We start from the raw sequence: 18631 nt of genomic DNA, 5'->3' as shown, positions 1-18631 counted from the left end.
AGAGAGAATCAATAATAAGTAGACTTGGTAACCTGTCTAAAGAAAGTAACACTTCTGTAAAGAACCTGGGAGTGATCATTGACGCTGAATTGAATTTTAATACACACATTAATCATGTCACCAAGATTGCCTTCTTTCACCTTATAGTCCGGTTCACTATGTTAAGAAGTGTTTATTCGTTCAAAATTTTTGGGGATTTGTAAAACTATACATTTTTGGAATCTTCAGAGCATGGGGAATCCAAAAATCTTTGTTTACATTTGCACAGACAACTGCAAAGCCGCCATATTGGACGTTCAAAATGGCCGACATAAAATACATAATTTGTGCTATCTTGGCTTCTAGACAACCTAGAAGCCTAATTAAACATGACAATCCTATGTTTTCTGGGTCAAGGAATCAAATGAGTAAATGATGGGTGTAAAATATTCCGGACCCCCACCCCCTTTCTTATGGGGGTTATCTATTTTGGGACCTCCCAGAACAGTACGCCAGCCAGTTAATGTCCAATTTTCATAATATTAGTGTTGTTTTGTAGGTTTTAAAACATCCTGAGTTCATTTATTACACTTTTAAAGCAGCCAGAATAACCTTTCTGACTTTTGGTTGGGGTCTTTCCTCACCGGGGACCCCCCAGACAGACCCCTGAGCCTATCGCCGTAATCGCTCTGCTCCTGCTCCAGAACAATGTTAAATTATATCATAATTGAAGCATAAAAGTTGTTGTAGCTGGGCTCTGGAAACAGAAATGAGTAGTAGCAAATAACAGGGGTCTTCCACAGGGGGTCCGGGACCCCTGGGGGGTCCTCATAGTTACTACAGGGGGTCCGCCAAATCTCTATGGGATCTTTTTTTTTTTTTTTTTTACATTTGAAACTTTGAATGTTTTTAGGTATCCTGGGTTATATATTGTACTTTGCAGGGATTACAATGATTAAGGTATTGCAACTTCTTACTTTGGGCGTGCAGAACAACTTGTCTATTTATTGCACTGCACTACCCACTGACAACACAGCACGCACACCTCTTTGTATTGTCACCCCAAAACCCTCACCCTATCCAAGAGCCCATGGTCAATTATGCCCAAAGAGATTCACTACAATACAGTAATTTCAGACATGCAGGATCTATTCGTCTTCATCATCATCATCTTCAATGTCCAACCTAATAGTGTTGACACAGTCTCCACCATAGCATAGAGTGAAAAGCGGGTTATTTGACTAGCTGCAACGTCCCTTGCAAACTGCTTTTCAGTCACATTTTGAGCTAAGTACTGCCTTTGGAGCAGGGAGGGCAAGAAACCTAACTGGAACATATACAGTACTCCACTCTCTGAATTCCATCTATTTTCTTCAATTGGTGGGCAATTTGACAGGTATGATTTATCCCTCATTGTAACGTAGTTGGCACAGAGGATATGTGGTAACAGTGCAGCACAAGTTGGAGGTAGCATCTGAGTTCCCATCTGAGTAATTGCAGGGTAGTTGGACCTTTTCACCAAAATTGCTTTCTTTCACCTTAGAAATATTGTAAGAATTAGACCTTATCTGTCATTGGATGATGCAAAAACATTGATCCATGCTTTTGTCTTCTCCAGACTAGACTATTGCAATGCACTTTTTTTCTGGCCTACCATAGAAAACTACAGATCGACTTCAACTAGTCCAAAATGCAGCAGCCAGGGTGCTAACTAAAACTAAGATGAGAGAACACATCACTCCAGTTTTAGCCTTGTTACACTGTCTCCCAGTTGGTTTTAGGATTGTTTTTTTCTTACTTGTTTATAAATCTCTTAATGGTCTGGCACCGTCGTACCTCGTCGACTGCCTGTCTAGATATGAGCCAAACCGCCCCCTCAGGTCTTCTACTGCAGGTCTGCTTGTTGTGCCCTCAATGACTTATAAGAAATATCGTGAAGCGGCTTTCTGTTTCTATGGGCCGACAGCCTGGAATAAACTTCCAGCACACTTAAGACAGGCACCCTCTGTGGATAGCTTTAAAGCACAGCTTAAGACCTATTTTTACACTCTTGCTTTTGGGTGATTTTAAATATATGTGCCTGGTATGATCTTTTATGTCCACCCTGTCTGTAAAATGTTTTTATTATAGAGCTCTTATTGACAGACTTGTGTGCAGACACACGAGGGAGGGAGAGAAGGAAAAATGCGACCACCTTCGTTGAGAGCAGGTTCATGGTCATCACCATCAGGCTTCAAGTTGGCATTGACCCATGTACTTTGGAGATTCCAACAAATATTCTTCCCCAGTCAGCAACAGGTAGATTGTGTAGGCCAAGGAACCCTTGACATTTGTGACATCCTATAACTTGACCTCGCTCGAATATATCTACTGTATATTCTTTTTTTTTGTACCTGTTGCAAATTTCAGAGAAGTAACAGCAGGAGGACATCAGTGTTGGGTGACCAAACACATATCTCGCAAAGCACCTTAAGCAGTAGAGGCAAGGACTTGAGTAATCAGGGCCTATTCATGTGTGTGCACTTCCTCAAAATCACACAAAAAAACTTTATAAATAATACTGAGAATACTAATAAACCATCAGTATACATAAAAACGTTTCAAAAGGTTGCAAAATATATCCCATCAAGATTTGGCGGGCCCCCTGTAGTAACTCTGAGGACCTCCCAGGGGTCCCGGACCCCCTGTGGAAGACCCCTGGTATTTGCTACTGCTCCTTTTTGTTTTCAAAGCCCAGCTACAAAAACTTCTATGCTTCAATTATGATCTGATTTAACATTGTTCTGGAGCAGGAGCAGAGCGATTACTGAAATAGGCTCAGGGGTCTGTCTGGGGGGTCCCAGGTGAGGAAAGACCCCAACCAAAAGTCAGAAAGGTTATTCTGGCTGCTTTAAAAGTGTAATAAACCAACTCAGGATGTTTTAAAACCCTTAGTATAACTCTAATATTATGAAAATATGACATTAACTGGCTGGCGTACTGTTCTGGAAGGTCCCAAAAGAGATAACCCGCAGAAATGGGGTGGGGGTCTGGAATATTTTACACCCATCATTTACTCATTTGATTCCTTGACCCAGAAAACATAGGATTGGCATGTTTAAGTTTCTAGGTTTTCTAGAAGCCAAGATAGCACAAATTATGTATTTTATGTTGGCCATTTTGAACGTCCAAAATGGCAGCTTTGCAGGTTTCTGTGCAAATGTAAACACGGATTTCTGGATTCCCCATGCTCTGAAGATTCCAAAAATGTATAGTTTTACTAATCCCCACAAATTTTGAACGAAAATACATAGTGAACCTGACTATTAGAAATATTGCGCGAATTAGAGCCTATCTAACATTGGACGATGCAAAAACGCTGATCCACGCTTTTGTTTTCTCTCGGCTTGATTACTGCAACGCACTTCTCTCTGGTCTGCCAAAGAAAACAACTGACAGTTTGCAACTTGTTCAAAATGCGGCAGCCAGAGTTTTAACTAAAGCTAAGATGAGAGAACATATTACTCCAGTCTTAGCGTCGCTACACGTGGCTCCCGGTTGTTTTTAGGATTGATTTTAAAATTATTTTACTTGTTTATAAAGCTCTAAATGGTCTGGCACCTTCGTACCTCTATGACTGCCTGCATAGATACGTTCCAAACCGCCCACTCAGGTCTTCTAGTGCTGACCTACTCGATGTGCCTAAAATGAAATATAAAAAATATGGTGAAGCAGCTTTCTGCTTCTACGGACCGACAGTTTGGAATAAACTCCCACTACACCTAAGACAGGCAGCCTCTGTGGATAGCTTTAAAGCACAGCTCAAGACCTATTTCTTTACTCTTGCTTTTAGCTGAATTATTTTTTTATCTCTTTGATGCTATTGACGTCCACACTGTTCTGAAATTGTTCTTCAATGTTTTATGTTTTTATTGTTCTGCTTTATTGTATTCATGTGTATTTTATTTTTTCTGTTAAGTAACTGTGCTTCATTTTCTGCTCTGTAAAGCACTTTGAGCTGCATTTCATGTCATGAAAGGTGCTATACAAATAAAGCTTTATTTATTATTATTATGGAGATCTCTGTATCTGTCTGTGCCTCCGACTGTGTTGCAGACACAGTGCCGGTTCCCCCTTTAATGCAAACCCCATTATACCTGTTGTCATTCGACCCGTTTTGACTTTATTATGGAGATCTCTGTATGTGTCTGTCTGTTTCCCTTTCATGCCCATATATGGGGATCTATTTATCTGTTTGTATGTGTCCTTTTATGCCCATATATGGCATATATCTCCGTCGCTTTTAGTTTGTTTCTTCTTTAAGCAGAATATGCAGCCTGCTTAAATCTGCATCATTCAAGTCATCCTCCCAGTCCCACGCTTTGTTGCTCTTTTCTTTTTTGGAGCGGGAGAGTTCAGCTTGAGTTTTTTTGGAGAACTTGTTTTTTGTTGGTCTTGTGCTGTTGATTTAGCTTGTCTTATGTTTGTCTCCCCCGTCTGCACCTCATCCAACTCAGATCTTGACTGATCCTTGTTTTCTTCAGTAAAAGCTGCACAGTTAATTAATTCTTCATCACCGATCTCATCAAAAACACTGTCTCTTCCTCCGTCTGCTCCTCCTGTCTGCCCACCAGATGTTGACTGTCCCATCTGCTCTTCTTTTTTCCTGCTCCAGTTTTTGTATATAAAGAAGGACTTCAGTCGATGTCTTGAAGGCCCGCTCCTGCAATTCCTTCCGGCTTTCCATGAACTTGCACTGATAATTTAGAAGTACTAAGTTGTTACGAATTATTTCTCCTTCACCGGGGTTCAGCTTTGGTAGCTTTTCTGGAGTACTCATTTTTTTGAGAGCTGCTGCCTTCAGGAATAAAGTCCATGGTAGACAGTTGCGCCTTTCTCTGTCCTTAGTTCAAGGCTGGTTCCAGGTGAGGTTGTCTCAAAAACCAAGAGGAACCAGTGTGGTGAAAGACTTACACGCCACATAAAAACAATTACGGATGCACTTCTCGCTCAGACAGAGATTACATAAATAACCATTATTTTTCTTTATTTTGTACATGCTCCACCACATGCTAAAGTGCCCAAAGTGCCCAATTGTTTGGAGGATAAATGCTTCACAGTCATAAGACCATCACCAGTGACGTCAGATGGCACTTTGCGATGGTCTTATGATCGAACGGTTGTCCTCGGCCAATTTAGCCTGTGCTTCCTTGGAGCGTGTAGAAATTAAAGAAAGAGATGTATTTTTCGACTCTCTGTCTAGACTAATACATCCTTAATTTATTTTGTGGTGTGTGCGCGACTTCCACCGCTCCAATCCCTTAACCCAGGGGTGTGTGTCCAAACCTTTTATAAAGGGGGGCCACATTAGAAAATATTAAAACACCCTAGAGCCGACTGTATCTCCTGACAAAATGTACTTTCGGTCGGACCATAACAAAGTCACATACAATAAGTTACAATATCTCTTCTGTATCTCTTCCTGGGCTACTCATTAGTCATATTGAGGAGACACTCCACTCCACACCAGTAGACATTCTGCTAGCGTTATAGGTGCTCAACTGTGTGACTTTGAATATCACTTAACCCATTCAGAACGGGTACACTATATTGTGTATCATTATTTTATGCTTTAACTATTGAAAAATAGCAGATATACAAGTTCGGTGCCGCGCTGCGAGCTTGTAGATCTGCTACTTTTGAAAAATCGTGAAAATTCGAATTTTGACCCGATTCTATAAGTGTCTTTTGAATCCTTCTAAGGTTCTTTTTGAAAAACCTATGTTTCTATGTCAGCAATCTGGCTCGCCATCGTCAAAGAAAAGGTCCTTTTCACTTAAATGGAGCTCAGTTAGTCTGTTCTTGAGAGACTACTATGTCAGTGGTGCTCAAACCTTTTCATTTGAAGGACCCCCAAAATGATATGTATTTGGCCACGGACCGCCATCTCAAAATATTTAGATCCAGGGACCCCCCAGAAGCAAAATTTGAGTTACAAACATTCGCTTTGAAAATACATATATTCAAAGATTTGCACACATTTTCACGACTTTTTCTGGTTAAAGCATTCAATAATTCTAGGCCTAAAAGGCAGGTCTTAACCGCACAGAATCTCCCACAAATCGCAGGTAGCCATCGGGAGCTTATCGGCAGGTTTTCAGCAGCGGGTCGGGAATGCTATCGACCAGTATCGACGGAAAACTGGAAGGCTGGACTTTCCCGGTTTTGTTGAGTCGCCCCTGGCCGTCGGTAGAATTGAGGTGGTTGTAGAGTGGACAGTTTGCTACTGCTGCAGAACCACCCAAGCCTAAAAGGTGCATTCAGTGATTATGAAAGTGGTCGGGGGTCATCTTGTCCCTTACTGGCCTTACAGCGTGGATATGTTTAGTTTTTTATTGATTTTCTACACCATTATAATGTTCTCGTTTTGATCATTAGACCCAATCACTGAATATCGGTAGGCCTACGTCTCCAGCTTCAGGATATGTGATGTATGATACTGATTTACTACGAGACAGTAGAGTTCAGTAGTTTACAATCTAGGCATTTAGCAGACGTTCTTAATTCAGAGCGACTGTGGTTCTCAAAACCTTTATTTTAACCATCATAACTAATCATCATAACATAACTATGGCCATACTCTACCCTGATTGGTCGAGGACTGGCTGGCTACCTCTGAAAACTGAATCTAGCTATGCTTGCAAGTCGCAACACAGGCCATGGTAGAAGTCCTTATATGGTCAGCACACATTCTAGTGAGGAGAATGAATGGAAAATGTACCAATTATATTTTTATTTGAATGAAATACAATCACTGAATATACCTTAACTCATTCCCTGCCAGGCCCGATAGTCCCGAGATTATTCCAATGTCTTTCCCCGCCAGGCCCGATAGTCCCGAGAATTAAAAAAAAAAAAAAAAAAAAATCAAAAAAATTTTTTTTTTCAAAAAACTTTTTTGACCCCAAAAAATGGAGTAGGCATGATAGCAATCGCGAAATTGCATGTTTAACCCCCATAGCAACCCCATCTTTCAAGCATGGCAGCCATTTTGGCAGCCATCTTTGTTAAACATAGTGGCTGTTATCTCATGAATGCCTGAACGGATTTCCATTCGGATTCTTTTGTTTGAAAGCTGTGAGCAATGTGGACACACGTGGTGCATTATCTAGGCATGGGTGTGCATGATCCGTGCACTATGAATTACATGGAAGTCTATGGAGACGAATGGCAGGTGGGAGTACGGAGGTATGTTAAAATGGCGGCCAATGTGTTAAACAAGACAGAAACATTTTCCCGTTGCACATTTGTACTAAATACTATATACTATATTCTCAATCTCAACTCTCAATTCCTATACCTATCGACTCCAAAGCAAAGCTAGTAGACTAGTAGTAGTGCTGATATGCTGTGTTGTTTTTCTTCCTCCTCTCTCTCGCACGGAGAGCAGCACAGACTGAGAGCCTCCAGTTGCCAGCTTCTGTGAGTGAAACAAGCGACCAGGACACCAGGTCTATAAGATAACAAGCCCAAAAGAAGCGACCAGTTTCACCTCTTGAGCTCGATTACATAAGCTATTTTCTACAACAAACACTGTGTGAATGTCTCTCTTCCTACATCCCTCTTCGTCTTGTTTTCTTGTTCGTGGGTTTGTTTTCTTTAGCTCTTATTTCTAATAGGTTTCTATCACATCTGTTGCACATATTTGTTACAGGGCATTGAGCCTCATCAGCAATAGTGCCCCCCCCCCCCCCCCCCTCATTTTGTTCAGTTGTCTGTTTTAATGTTATCTGCTCCCTTTGTCTGCTGAATATTGCTTTTACGGACTTATACTGTTGTTCCACAAACTGTTGGAGATATACTGTTCCATTTTCCACTTTCCATAAGCATTATGTCTTATAATTCCTAATATTTATGAGTTAAGTAAAAAAAAATCTAATTCAACAAAATGAGGGGGGAGTGCATTAAGAATTAACAGATTAACAGATTAAAAACATCTAGTTTGTGGTTTACAGTCTGGTAAATCAACACAAAAATATCTATATTCAACATTTTAAAATATGGACAGTTTTTCGTCTCAGGAGGTACTCAATTATATATTCAAAAACGGTCATTATCTTTCTCACTAGACAACAACGAATGAAGCTATTGAAACCGTAATATGAGCATGAATATCCAGTGTCAAGTATGATACATAGTCACTCACTGAACCATTGTTAGGCATCTGTTAAGGCCAAGGTCAGTTCTTAGTGGAACCGGAAAATACCCATTCAGCAAGTTTTACCTTCCCATGTTTCATCATCATCATGCTCTTCACTCTACTCCGTTGTTAAAAGCAGCGCTCGACATTTTTCACTGAGACACTATTCTTCATCAAGTGCTCGTCACATGGGAAATTGCCGCAGCATCGGCGCTTCGGTTGTTCAATAAAGCATTGTTGACAATCTGTGTTGAAAACCGCTGAGAGCCGGGTATACAGTGCAGTCTCTGTCGTCATGGCATTGTCTGATGGGGCTTTGAGATGGGACAGACCGGCATTGCTTCCTCAGCTGTCCCTGTGTCCATTTTGGGCCAAAGACAAGAGACCCTGCCTTGAGCATGAGCAGGGGCGTCACAAGGGGGGGGGGGAAGGTGGGACTGAGTTACTAGGGCCCAAGGTGGAGGGGCCTTAATTATTTTATACTTTAGCTATTGAAAAATAGCAGATATACGAGCTCACAGCGCGGCACCAAGTGCGCGCGCTGCGAGCTTGTATAGATCTGCTGTTTTTGAAAAGTCGTGAAAATTTGTGCAAATCTTTTGAATTGATGTATTTTTTTAAGCGAACATTTTGTAACTCACATTTTCCTTCTGGGGGGTCCCTGGAACTAAATATTTTGAGATGGGGGTCCGTGGCCAAATGCATATCATTTTGGGGGTCCTTCACATGAGCACCACTGACATAGAAACATATTATAGAAACATAGGTTTTTAAAAAAAAAAAAACCTTAGAAGGATTTGAAATATTCAAAGACTTTTCACTATTTTTCAAAAATAGCCGATCTACAAGCTCGCAGCCGCGCTGTGAGCTTGTATATCTGCTATTTTTCCATAGTTAAAGCATAAGATAATGCATAATAACCCCCTCCTCCTATGAAGAACATTCATGGGGGGCCCGCAGTGAATCCTTGTACCCGGGGCCCCGAATGTGGTACGACGCCCCTGAGCATGAGGGCAACGCTCTCTTTAAATAGAAGGGTGCGTTGGCACCCGCGTCGTCAACCTTGGAATGTATATTACCTCACTGTACTCCAGCGAGAGGGACAGTAGCAAGGACCTAGAAACGAGTAGGCTGTCAACAGAAAATGCCTGCTGACAATATTCACATCTTTTACACGCAGGTCGTACTCACGTGTTTCTATTTATCCCGAGGGGTGCCTCGGGATAAATATGTTTTTAATCCGAGGCGTGTTTTCATATTCATCCCGAGGGGTGCCTCGGGATAAATATGTTTTTAATCCGAGGCACCCCTACATTATAATTTTCACTCCCAGCACCTTATATTTATTATAGCATATGGTCGTTGTTGGGTGGAACCTTGTATGTCCAAAACCGCTCGTTTTGTATTTATCATCTATAAAATGTACTAAACTAGTGAAAACAGCAGATCTACAAGCACACAACGGCTCGCGATGCGAGGCGTTGTGTGCTTGTAGATCTACAGCCCTCAGTTTCATCATACGTTTGACGTTAAGCTTAGACAGGCCAGGCTATGGCTTTGCTTAATATAACCTGCACTGCTGAGTGAGCAATAAGTAAATGTCAGAAATAATCCCACCAAGTTATCTCACATACAGTAGACATTATACTGCTATATTTTCGTCCATGCCTTATCCCTAAACGTCTTTGCCTTGTTTTATTATTTTGACAAATATTTTAAAATACTTCAAATAGCTGCTCTACATTGACACGTTGTGAGCTTGTAGATCAGCTATTTGAACTATAAAAAATGTTTTTCAAAATAGTAAAAAAGAAATAATAAAAGCAAAGAAATTTAGGAATAAGGGGTAAGGCATGGACGAAAATAGGGCCCATAATATATCGGTGAAGAATAAAGATGAACTTATTTAAATAATAATGAAAATGTTTCATACTGTATGAGTAAAGGCGACCTTAATATAAAGTGTTACCATTTCTTTTATCTGAGTAGGGTAGGGCAAATATAGTGAACTCATTCTGTGCCAATGACTGCTTATGACGGTTTTTTTCCAATAGCCCTGTGTGCCAATGACGGCTTATGACGGTTTTTGTGTTTTTTACATAGAAAAAAAAAAAAAAAAAAAAAAACATTTTTTTTTTTTTTTTTTTTAAAGATGTCAAAATGACCTGAGATCAGAGAGATGCTTTTCTCTGTTTGTGTGTTCGCTCCCTCGTTTAGCTGATTGAGAAAATGTGTGTTCATGTGTGTCCATTCTAGTGGATGGACACTTTTTTTCATTCAAACAGCTCTATCTCTGGAACCATTTGTCCGATTGACAAAATTCTTTTTGCCACTGAATCACAACAACTGTGTCTGTTTCTGTGGGGAAAAAGAATATAAAAAAAAATCATTTTTTTTCATTGCATAGTAAAGAAAAACATACAAAATCTCGGCACAGCTACCTTGGAGCCATTTTGGCATCTGGCACAGAATGAGTTAAGAGGTTCCCAAACTTTCCAGGTCGAGACCCAAATAGACGTTTGCCCGGGACAACTAGTGGAAAATAGCAGATCTACAAGCGCACAACGTGTCACTTCACGCCACGTTGCGAGCTTGTAGATCAGAATTTTTTCACTACTTCTTAAAGAATATATATATATACCAGTAAGACTCCCTAATCGGGAGATAAGCGACCGTTGGTCGCTTATCTCCTGTCACACTGCTGACATCAGTATGACATCACACCGTACACAAATGACCCTTATATAAGACCGGCATTATCTACCGACAGATTAGTAACAAGATGTCAAAATCGTTGAAGGTTGAATCTCCAGATATGTAGATAACCAACACATCACTCGATATATGGAGATAACCGACGAATCTCACTAAGTCTGACCTCACAAGCCCCATATTTGGACACAAACAACATATAACTCCATATATAGAGACATAGCTGCTGACATCAGTATGACATCACACTGCTGACATCAGTATGACATCACACCGTACACAAATGACCCTTATATAAGACCGGCATTATACCGACAGATTAGATGCAAGCAGGATCTCGACTCTGACACAACTCATCGGCTCATAAGCTGGTTCTCCCTCCATATATGGAGATAACCGACGAATCTCACTAAGTCTGACCTCACAAGCCCCATATTTGGACACGAACAACATATAACTCCATATATAGAGACATAGCTGCTGACATCAGTATGACATCACACTGCTGACATCAGTATGACATCACACCGTACACAAATGACCCTGACGGCACACACCAAGCAGTGTGATGTCATACTGATGCGGAGATATGAGCAGGGCAAAGGTGTGACGTGTGACGTGTGACCGACGGACGGACGGCCGGTGGAGGTTTTGATACTAAACTGCGACCTGACGGTCGCAATAACTGTTAATTTAGAGATTGTCTGTCCAGAGTCTTTCTGAATGCTGACATCACTGAACAGTGTGGCCACCATGGTTACAGCCGCATGCTGAAACAATTAATGCCCAAATTTGGAGATGATGTCCGCTGTCTGTCTGCATGCTGACATCACTGATAATATACAGTGACGCCACCATGGCTGTCTGTCTGCATGTTGATGTCATACTATGACTTCATAGTGCCGACATCACAGACGGATACAGCGGGTATTGCAACTACTGGAGATGAAAATTATTACATTTTCAGATTTTATTCATGTAATACTTTTGAAAAATGTTGTTTTTAACCCACTGAATGCCACCCTTTAATAAAAATCTACCAAACTGGTGCCAGCCATTTTGTTTAATTTCACCTTTTTATGGGGGCCAAAATCATATTTTGTACTTAAATTACATATATAATAAATCTTTGCTTCTATCGAAAGCCACACTACCCCTCTTACAAAGGAAAAAATCAAACCTCGGTTCGAAGTGAAGCGGTGAACTTTTATTCTATGTGTTCTAAAGTTATGAACTCTGTGATCTATACACTCTTAAAAATGTTGGGTCAAATGTTCAACCCTTTTGCTGGGTTGACACTGTTGGGTCAAAGGTTGGGTCAGTTTGACCAAACATTGGATTAAAAATACTTAAAATTAGTAAACCATCTGTTGGGCTATGGATGGCCCGCCCACATCATCAGATAAAATGCATTGAGTTCATAACCCAAGTGTTGGTATAGGCTTTTGAATTCGAGTTTACCCAACACATGGTTCACTGCATTGCACCAACTTGGGTTAAAATAGACCCGCCCTCTCTGTCTATCAACACATTGGTTTGTGAATTGCACCACTATTGGGTTAAACTAAGTGGGTGGGCAGTTACCCAGCATGCAACTGTGCTCCCATACAGATATTTTTTACAAACTTTTCCATTATTTTATGGTTTTAGATAGAGAAAACAACATTGTATTGTAGATGATCACAGTGGATGTAGCCCAGTCATAATCCCTAATTAAAAAATATATAAAAAAACATAGTTGCTTACAGAAACAGAAACCATGACTAAGATGGTCCAGACTGACAAGTACAAACAGGTTTGCTGTTCTTTTAATGTGAAGCACCACATAATCTGTTGTGTTCAAAGTTGTGATATATTGCCACGACTAAATGCATAATTTACTCTGCATGCATTCTTCCTTGAGTAGATTAAGCATGAAAAATGTCATTGAAGAAAATGTTGTAAAAAAAAAAAAATGAATAGATTTAATGTGAATGAGCGTACAATCCCAACAACAAGGTCACTTTTAAGCCATTTTTGGGTGTTAGATTCCAACCCATCAGCAGTATCACATTAACCCAACAGCAAAGTCACTTTTAACCCATTACTTGGTTGTACAATCCCAACCCAACATGCTGGGTCACAGCCTTAACCCAACCCTGTTGGTCTGCAATAACCCATGTTGGGCTGGTCCAAAACAGTGTTACGTGTTGGGTTACATAAATAACCAACTTGGGTTGTTTTTGACCCAACAATTTTAAGAGTGTACATTCTTTATATTCTGAATGAATTAATGATTTTATCTGAAGGGCCGAATTGTCATGTGAAGCTTGACCAATCCTCAAAGTATCCAATCATCAGACCGGGACGGACACTACACACATACGTACGGACGGCGGACGGACGGACGGACGGACGGACGGACGGACGGACGTACGGGACAGATAAAACCTGTTCATTCTGAACTGAAATGGCCATATATGGACATGGGACACACATTTTGCTTTTTGAAAAAGCCTATTCATTCTGGACTGATATTCTGGACGTACGGGACAGAAAAAACCTGTTCATTCTGGCCTGGAGTGACCATATATGGACATGAGGTGACATACATTGTGTTTTTGAAAAACCCTGTTCATTCTGGACTGAAATGACCATATATGGGCGTGGGACACACAAAGCCATTCATAGGAAGCGGTTTTCACCGCTTCAAAAATATAAATTTATATATATATATATATATATATATATATATATATATATATATATATATATATCCTATAATTAGATTTAGGCTTCAATAGAACATGTGTAAGATGACCTAGATCATTATGATATGTATATACTGTCATTATGACTGTGTGTTTTAGAGTGCAATGGCCTTTGAAAACCACCAAGTGGTGCTCTCCTACTATCTGATCGTCATTTAGAATACACAAGGTACCTTTTTATTTTTTTGATGGGGGGGGGGGGGGGGGGGCGCTTGATTTTCTCCAGGCCAGCCATATTAGCATACTAGCCCAAAACGCTAATGCGCCTTCGATCCGCTGGATCGCGACAATGGATTCATATGCACCGTTAGAAAGAGGAGATCGCGATGGTTCTATACTTCCTCTGGGGAGCACGGGAAAGTGTATATATGAACATTTTTAGTTAACAGAGAAACCAATGTGAGAAATGTGCCCGGAACCAATGTCCGGACTGTGTTGCCCGTCGGACTGTATAAACGGTGCTACAGTCAAATCGGTCCGGTCGCGGAGGCAAACGGTATGGATTTAGAGCAGTTTTTGGGAATCAAAATTAGATTATGAAATATAAAACTTTTGATTAATTAAAAAGACGTTTCTTGAGTTGGCACTAGTACAGATCAAAGACGTGTAGTACGTTTATGGCATAATGTGAGTTAATTGATGGAAAGTTGAGATTTTTTTGTTTAAACTTTTTTAAATCTTTTGAAATAAGGTTTTTTTTAGGAGTAGGAAACAAAAAGGAGAAAATGGGATGTTTACACGCGACCCACAAAAATCGGTCCGCGGTCCACAATTGGGGCCTGTACCAGTGTTTGGGAACCAGTGTATTAAGGCATACAAGTACAAGGCTTACAGTGCAATCATGGGTTTCTTTTAAGTGGCTGTGCTCTGATGGTGAGATACATTCTGTGAAGGAAATGGAACGGCAGCGCATAGCGGGGGATATTCTCCGGAATGGAACGGTACCTTTTGAGTCAAAGCTAACAGGGTCATTCAAAGGTTCAAAGGCTTTGACCCTCATTCATGACTCCACCAGAGTCTTTCTCAGGGATGTGCAATGTTAGAGAAGCAGGGGCTGACATTTCTAAAAGGGTCTTTTGGTGGAAATATCGAAAATAGCAGGCCAGCTATTTTCGGTGCGTGATACCACACTAGGGTGACCAGTCGTCCCGTTTTACCCGGGACAGTCCCGTTTTCAAGCTGCGTGTCCCGGTGTCCCGACAAATATCTCTAAAACACTAATACAGTATGTCCCGGTTTTCAACATTCACTACAAAATTGTCCCGGTTTTCGCCAGAATTAAAATAATAGTAGCTGTTTTCAGTTGTTGCATAGACATTTATCATGTTCTTTTCATGAAAACATGCTCACCTAACCAATCAGAAAAAAGGAACAAATTCATTGCGTGTCTGAATTCAACGCTGAGGCTGTTTGTGAATCACTCACTGCCTGTTTGCAACCCTGCGGTGCGTGTGTGCGCGTGCACAAACGTTAGAGAATGGGCACGCGCGTGCGCGGTAACGTGCGCGTTGCTTTTAGGGTCCCAGTTTTAGGCAACAGTGTTTTGCGTCCCGGTTTGAGTGGCTGAAAATATGGTCACCCTATACCACACTGAACTAAGCATAATCAAACCAATACAGGAGATGTGGCATAATGGCATGGATTTCTGCGGCATTCAAGTTCAGGAGAGTCTGGACAAGGCAATTCTCTTGAATGCTGCCTTTAGATATGGCATGGAAAGGAGGCATTTGCATTTCTTTCACCAAAGTAAAAACTGCATTCATGGTCTGGAAAAGGGCACTTTTTACAGATGGATAAAAGGGCAGGGGCTCAAGCCGCCGTCTATGTGTGCAGATGCCTGGTCTTTATAACGATCATCCCTATGCTATGCTGTCTCTGTCTGATTTCCCCACAGATAAATTTCATTTTCCTCTTCAACATAGTGAGAATCCTCATGACCAAACTGCGAGCCTCCACCACGTCCGAGACCATTCAGTACAGGTGAAGTAAATATAACGTATCATTAGGGCTGCGTTTATCGATTCTTTTCTTAGCGATTACTTTTTCTGTGAATCAATGTGGGGTGAGAGCGCCTACTAGGGATGGGGCGATAAGCGGTATTATCGTTTATCGTGATAAAAAAACACTGACGATAATCGTATCGTGGAGATTTTATTTATCGTGATATCGTCCTCTGTCATGCACTGGGATCAATTCACCTTTTATTTGCCGAGCTGCATATCCGGTACCATTAAAAACCCTCTATAATTGGTAAAAGGTACTTATAATATACGTACTTGATATAGTCTTTTTTTCACTCTATCAAATGTCTGTAACGCGACGCGTTGTGAGCTTGTAGATCGGCAATTTTTTGGCAAATGTTCCGCCCCATGATAATGGATTTAGATTATCGCGATAATATCGTAAATCGCGATTTCTTTTCTCACAATAAATCGTGATATGAAATATTCGTATCGTCCCATCCCAAGCACCTACTCTGACCAAACATGGCAGATTGAAATGGAAAATCAAGGACAGCATCTCGGTAGAATAGGACAAAGCGCTGCCGCCGCCGCCGCCCCGGGCAGTTTTCCATCCTAAAGGGAACTTGTGTGACGTGGGCTGTCGTCGCCGTCTGTTCACCATCTTGTGCCCCCCATGTCCGCAGGAAAGCTGTGAAGGCCACCCTGGTGCTCCTTCCACTCCTGGGGATCACCTACATGCTGTTCTTCGTCAACCCGGGAGAAGACGAGATATCGCAAATCGTCTTCATCTATTTCAACTCCTTCCTAGAGTCGTTCCAGGTATGATGTGTCCGACTGACAGTTACACACTGCACCCGTCCGTGTTGTCTATTGTATTTCTTTCGTATCGGCAAGGATCTGACGGACTAAGGCCGGCTTGTGACAAAGTGAAATATTCAGAGAACTCTTAGAGCATGGGTCTTCAACAGGGGGTCCTCCAAATCTTTGTGCGATAGAAACTTTTTTCTACATATTAACCCTAACCCTATATTATCCACTTGACCCTAGTGTTGTTATTCTGAGCACTTTAGCCAAAAATAGCAGATCTACAAGCTCACAACACGAGGCGTTGTGAGCTTGTAGATCAGCTATTTTTGGTAAAGAGCTTTGCTGTAGAGGGGGAAAAGGAGCAGACTAAGTACAGAGTGAAAGGTCAACTTTATTAAGCATTGACGGTTCAAGTGGTTAAATATCTGAAAACACACATTGACATGAATCCAAAATACACTGATGATCGTGCTGTCAAACGATAAAACTACATGGAATCTATGAAAAGGCTGTAGGGGTCCCTGGCTCCCTGCTTGATGTTTTTCGTTGCTCGCAGGGTGGAAACCTTAATTGTCCTAAACCTCTACTTTTCAGGAGATGGACAAAAGAACGCAGTGTTCTAATGGATCCAACAACATAGTTATTATTTGGTCACATGCAAGCTCTTTTTAATGGGCATCTTCCCAATGGATCCGGTGTAGTTGGTCACAAGCTTAACAGACCTGACCACTTTCACTTAAAAATACATTCAGTAAGCAATAATAGCGGATCCAAAAGCTCATATAACGTATCATATCGCGACTTTAGTGCTTAATTTGTCAATGAATAGGTGCCGGATCCTGTGCTGCACGCTCACACAATTTACAGTTTTTTTTTCTTTCTGGGTTTTATCTTTTTTTAATATTTTTTACCTAAATTTACGCACCCAGTATAACATTAGCAGCAACATTTGGCACATGTGGCACATCAGAACACTGGTAGTCAATCTATCAATTTGGAATGATCAATCTGAATATTATATATATTAAAAAATATATATTTTTATTGTTAACAAAATTCTATGACACCATGTATGTATGTGTATATTATGGCATTCACGAATAGTGATTTTTAGTATTCGAATTATTCGACCTCAAAGTATTCGAATAGTCGAATATTCGACAGGACTGGCCAAACTGACCAAACTGTCAAATATTAAGTATGCAAGAGGCGAACATTGTGAAAATAGGCGATCTACATGCTCACAACGCCTCGCGCTGCGAGGCGTTGTGAGCATGTAGATCTGCTATTTTCACAATATTTATCTGCGGAACCAAGTCACATTAAATGTAATACCTAGAATTCCAAGTGCTTGTCAGGGTTCTTATGACTTCCTATCAAGCCAAGCTTTATAAACCATGAAGAAATACATATATTTTTAAAGACAAAACAATACAAAAATAAAAATAAGCGAATATTCGACTTCGGTGAACAAAGTCGAATAGTGACTTTGAGATTCGAATATTCGAATAGTCATATATTTGGTGAATGCCCTAGTGTATATAGCTTGTCTATTGTGTGTCACTGTCACTTATGAAGCACCACATCAGAGAAATCAAACAAAAATATGAAAATATGAAGTAAAGAAAAATGCTGCAGCCAAAACGGTCTCTATTTGGAAGGATGAAAACATAAATGACCAAACAGCGCTATTTTGATTGACAGGGAAGGTCCCGGATCCAATCATATAGGTGCCGGATCCAATCAAAGAGGTGGGGGAACATGTTCCCCCTTGTTCCCCCGCAAAATATGAAGCACTGCACGACACATTAAGAGCTTGTAGATCAATGACGAATTCATATAAGAAAAAACACAAAATGAAATATGGAGATGAGGTTTCTGCCAAACGATTTGTAAAGGTGAGAATGTTCAAGCCACAACTTCAAACACACAATTCTTACTTTTATGCAACTGCACAGTACTTAGTACACAATCAAATCTCGAAGGAGCATTTTACCCATTTTCAAAGACCAACCTATCTTTATGTAAATGGTCCTACTAATGCTCATTATACGATGGCACCATTTCTCTTAGAAGACGACTTAAAGGACAACTTTTTTACAACAAGGGTTCATATTTACTTGCGCCAGCAGAGCGCGCAAGTACTGCGTTCGGCTGCATATGTAGGAAGGTAGGTAGGTAGGTACGTACTGTGTGTTTAAGCCCATAGCCCAATCAGGGACCAGCATTTCTGACAACGT

General features: G+C 40.8%; 1 protein-coding gene across 1 annotated transcript in view; it reads left to right on the top strand.

Annotated features, from left to right (window-relative positions):
• Nucleotides 1-18631, top strand: part of crhr1 (corticotropin releasing hormone receptor 1) — a gene marked incomplete at both ends in the record, with an annotated part of 198324 nt that overhangs the window by 172559 nt on the left and 7134 nt on the right. The window contains 2 exons of the mRNA XM_080747505.1: nucleotides 15515-15600; nucleotides 16268-16403. Coding sequence (XP_080603631.1) covers nucleotides 15515-15600; nucleotides 16268-16403 — 222 coding nt within the window. The remainder of the gene's footprint in view (nucleotides 1-15514; nucleotides 15601-16267; nucleotides 16404-18631) is intronic.

This window comes from Nannobrachium achirus (assembly GCF_963921795.1).
Source record: "Nannobrachium achirus genome assembly, chromosome: 18".
NCBI lineage: Eukaryota > Metazoa > Chordata > Actinopteri > Myctophiformes > Myctophidae > Nannobrachium > Nannobrachium achirus.
The sequence above is the reverse complement of the archived record's forward strand: the minus strand, read 5'-3'. Positions and strand labels throughout refer to the sequence as shown.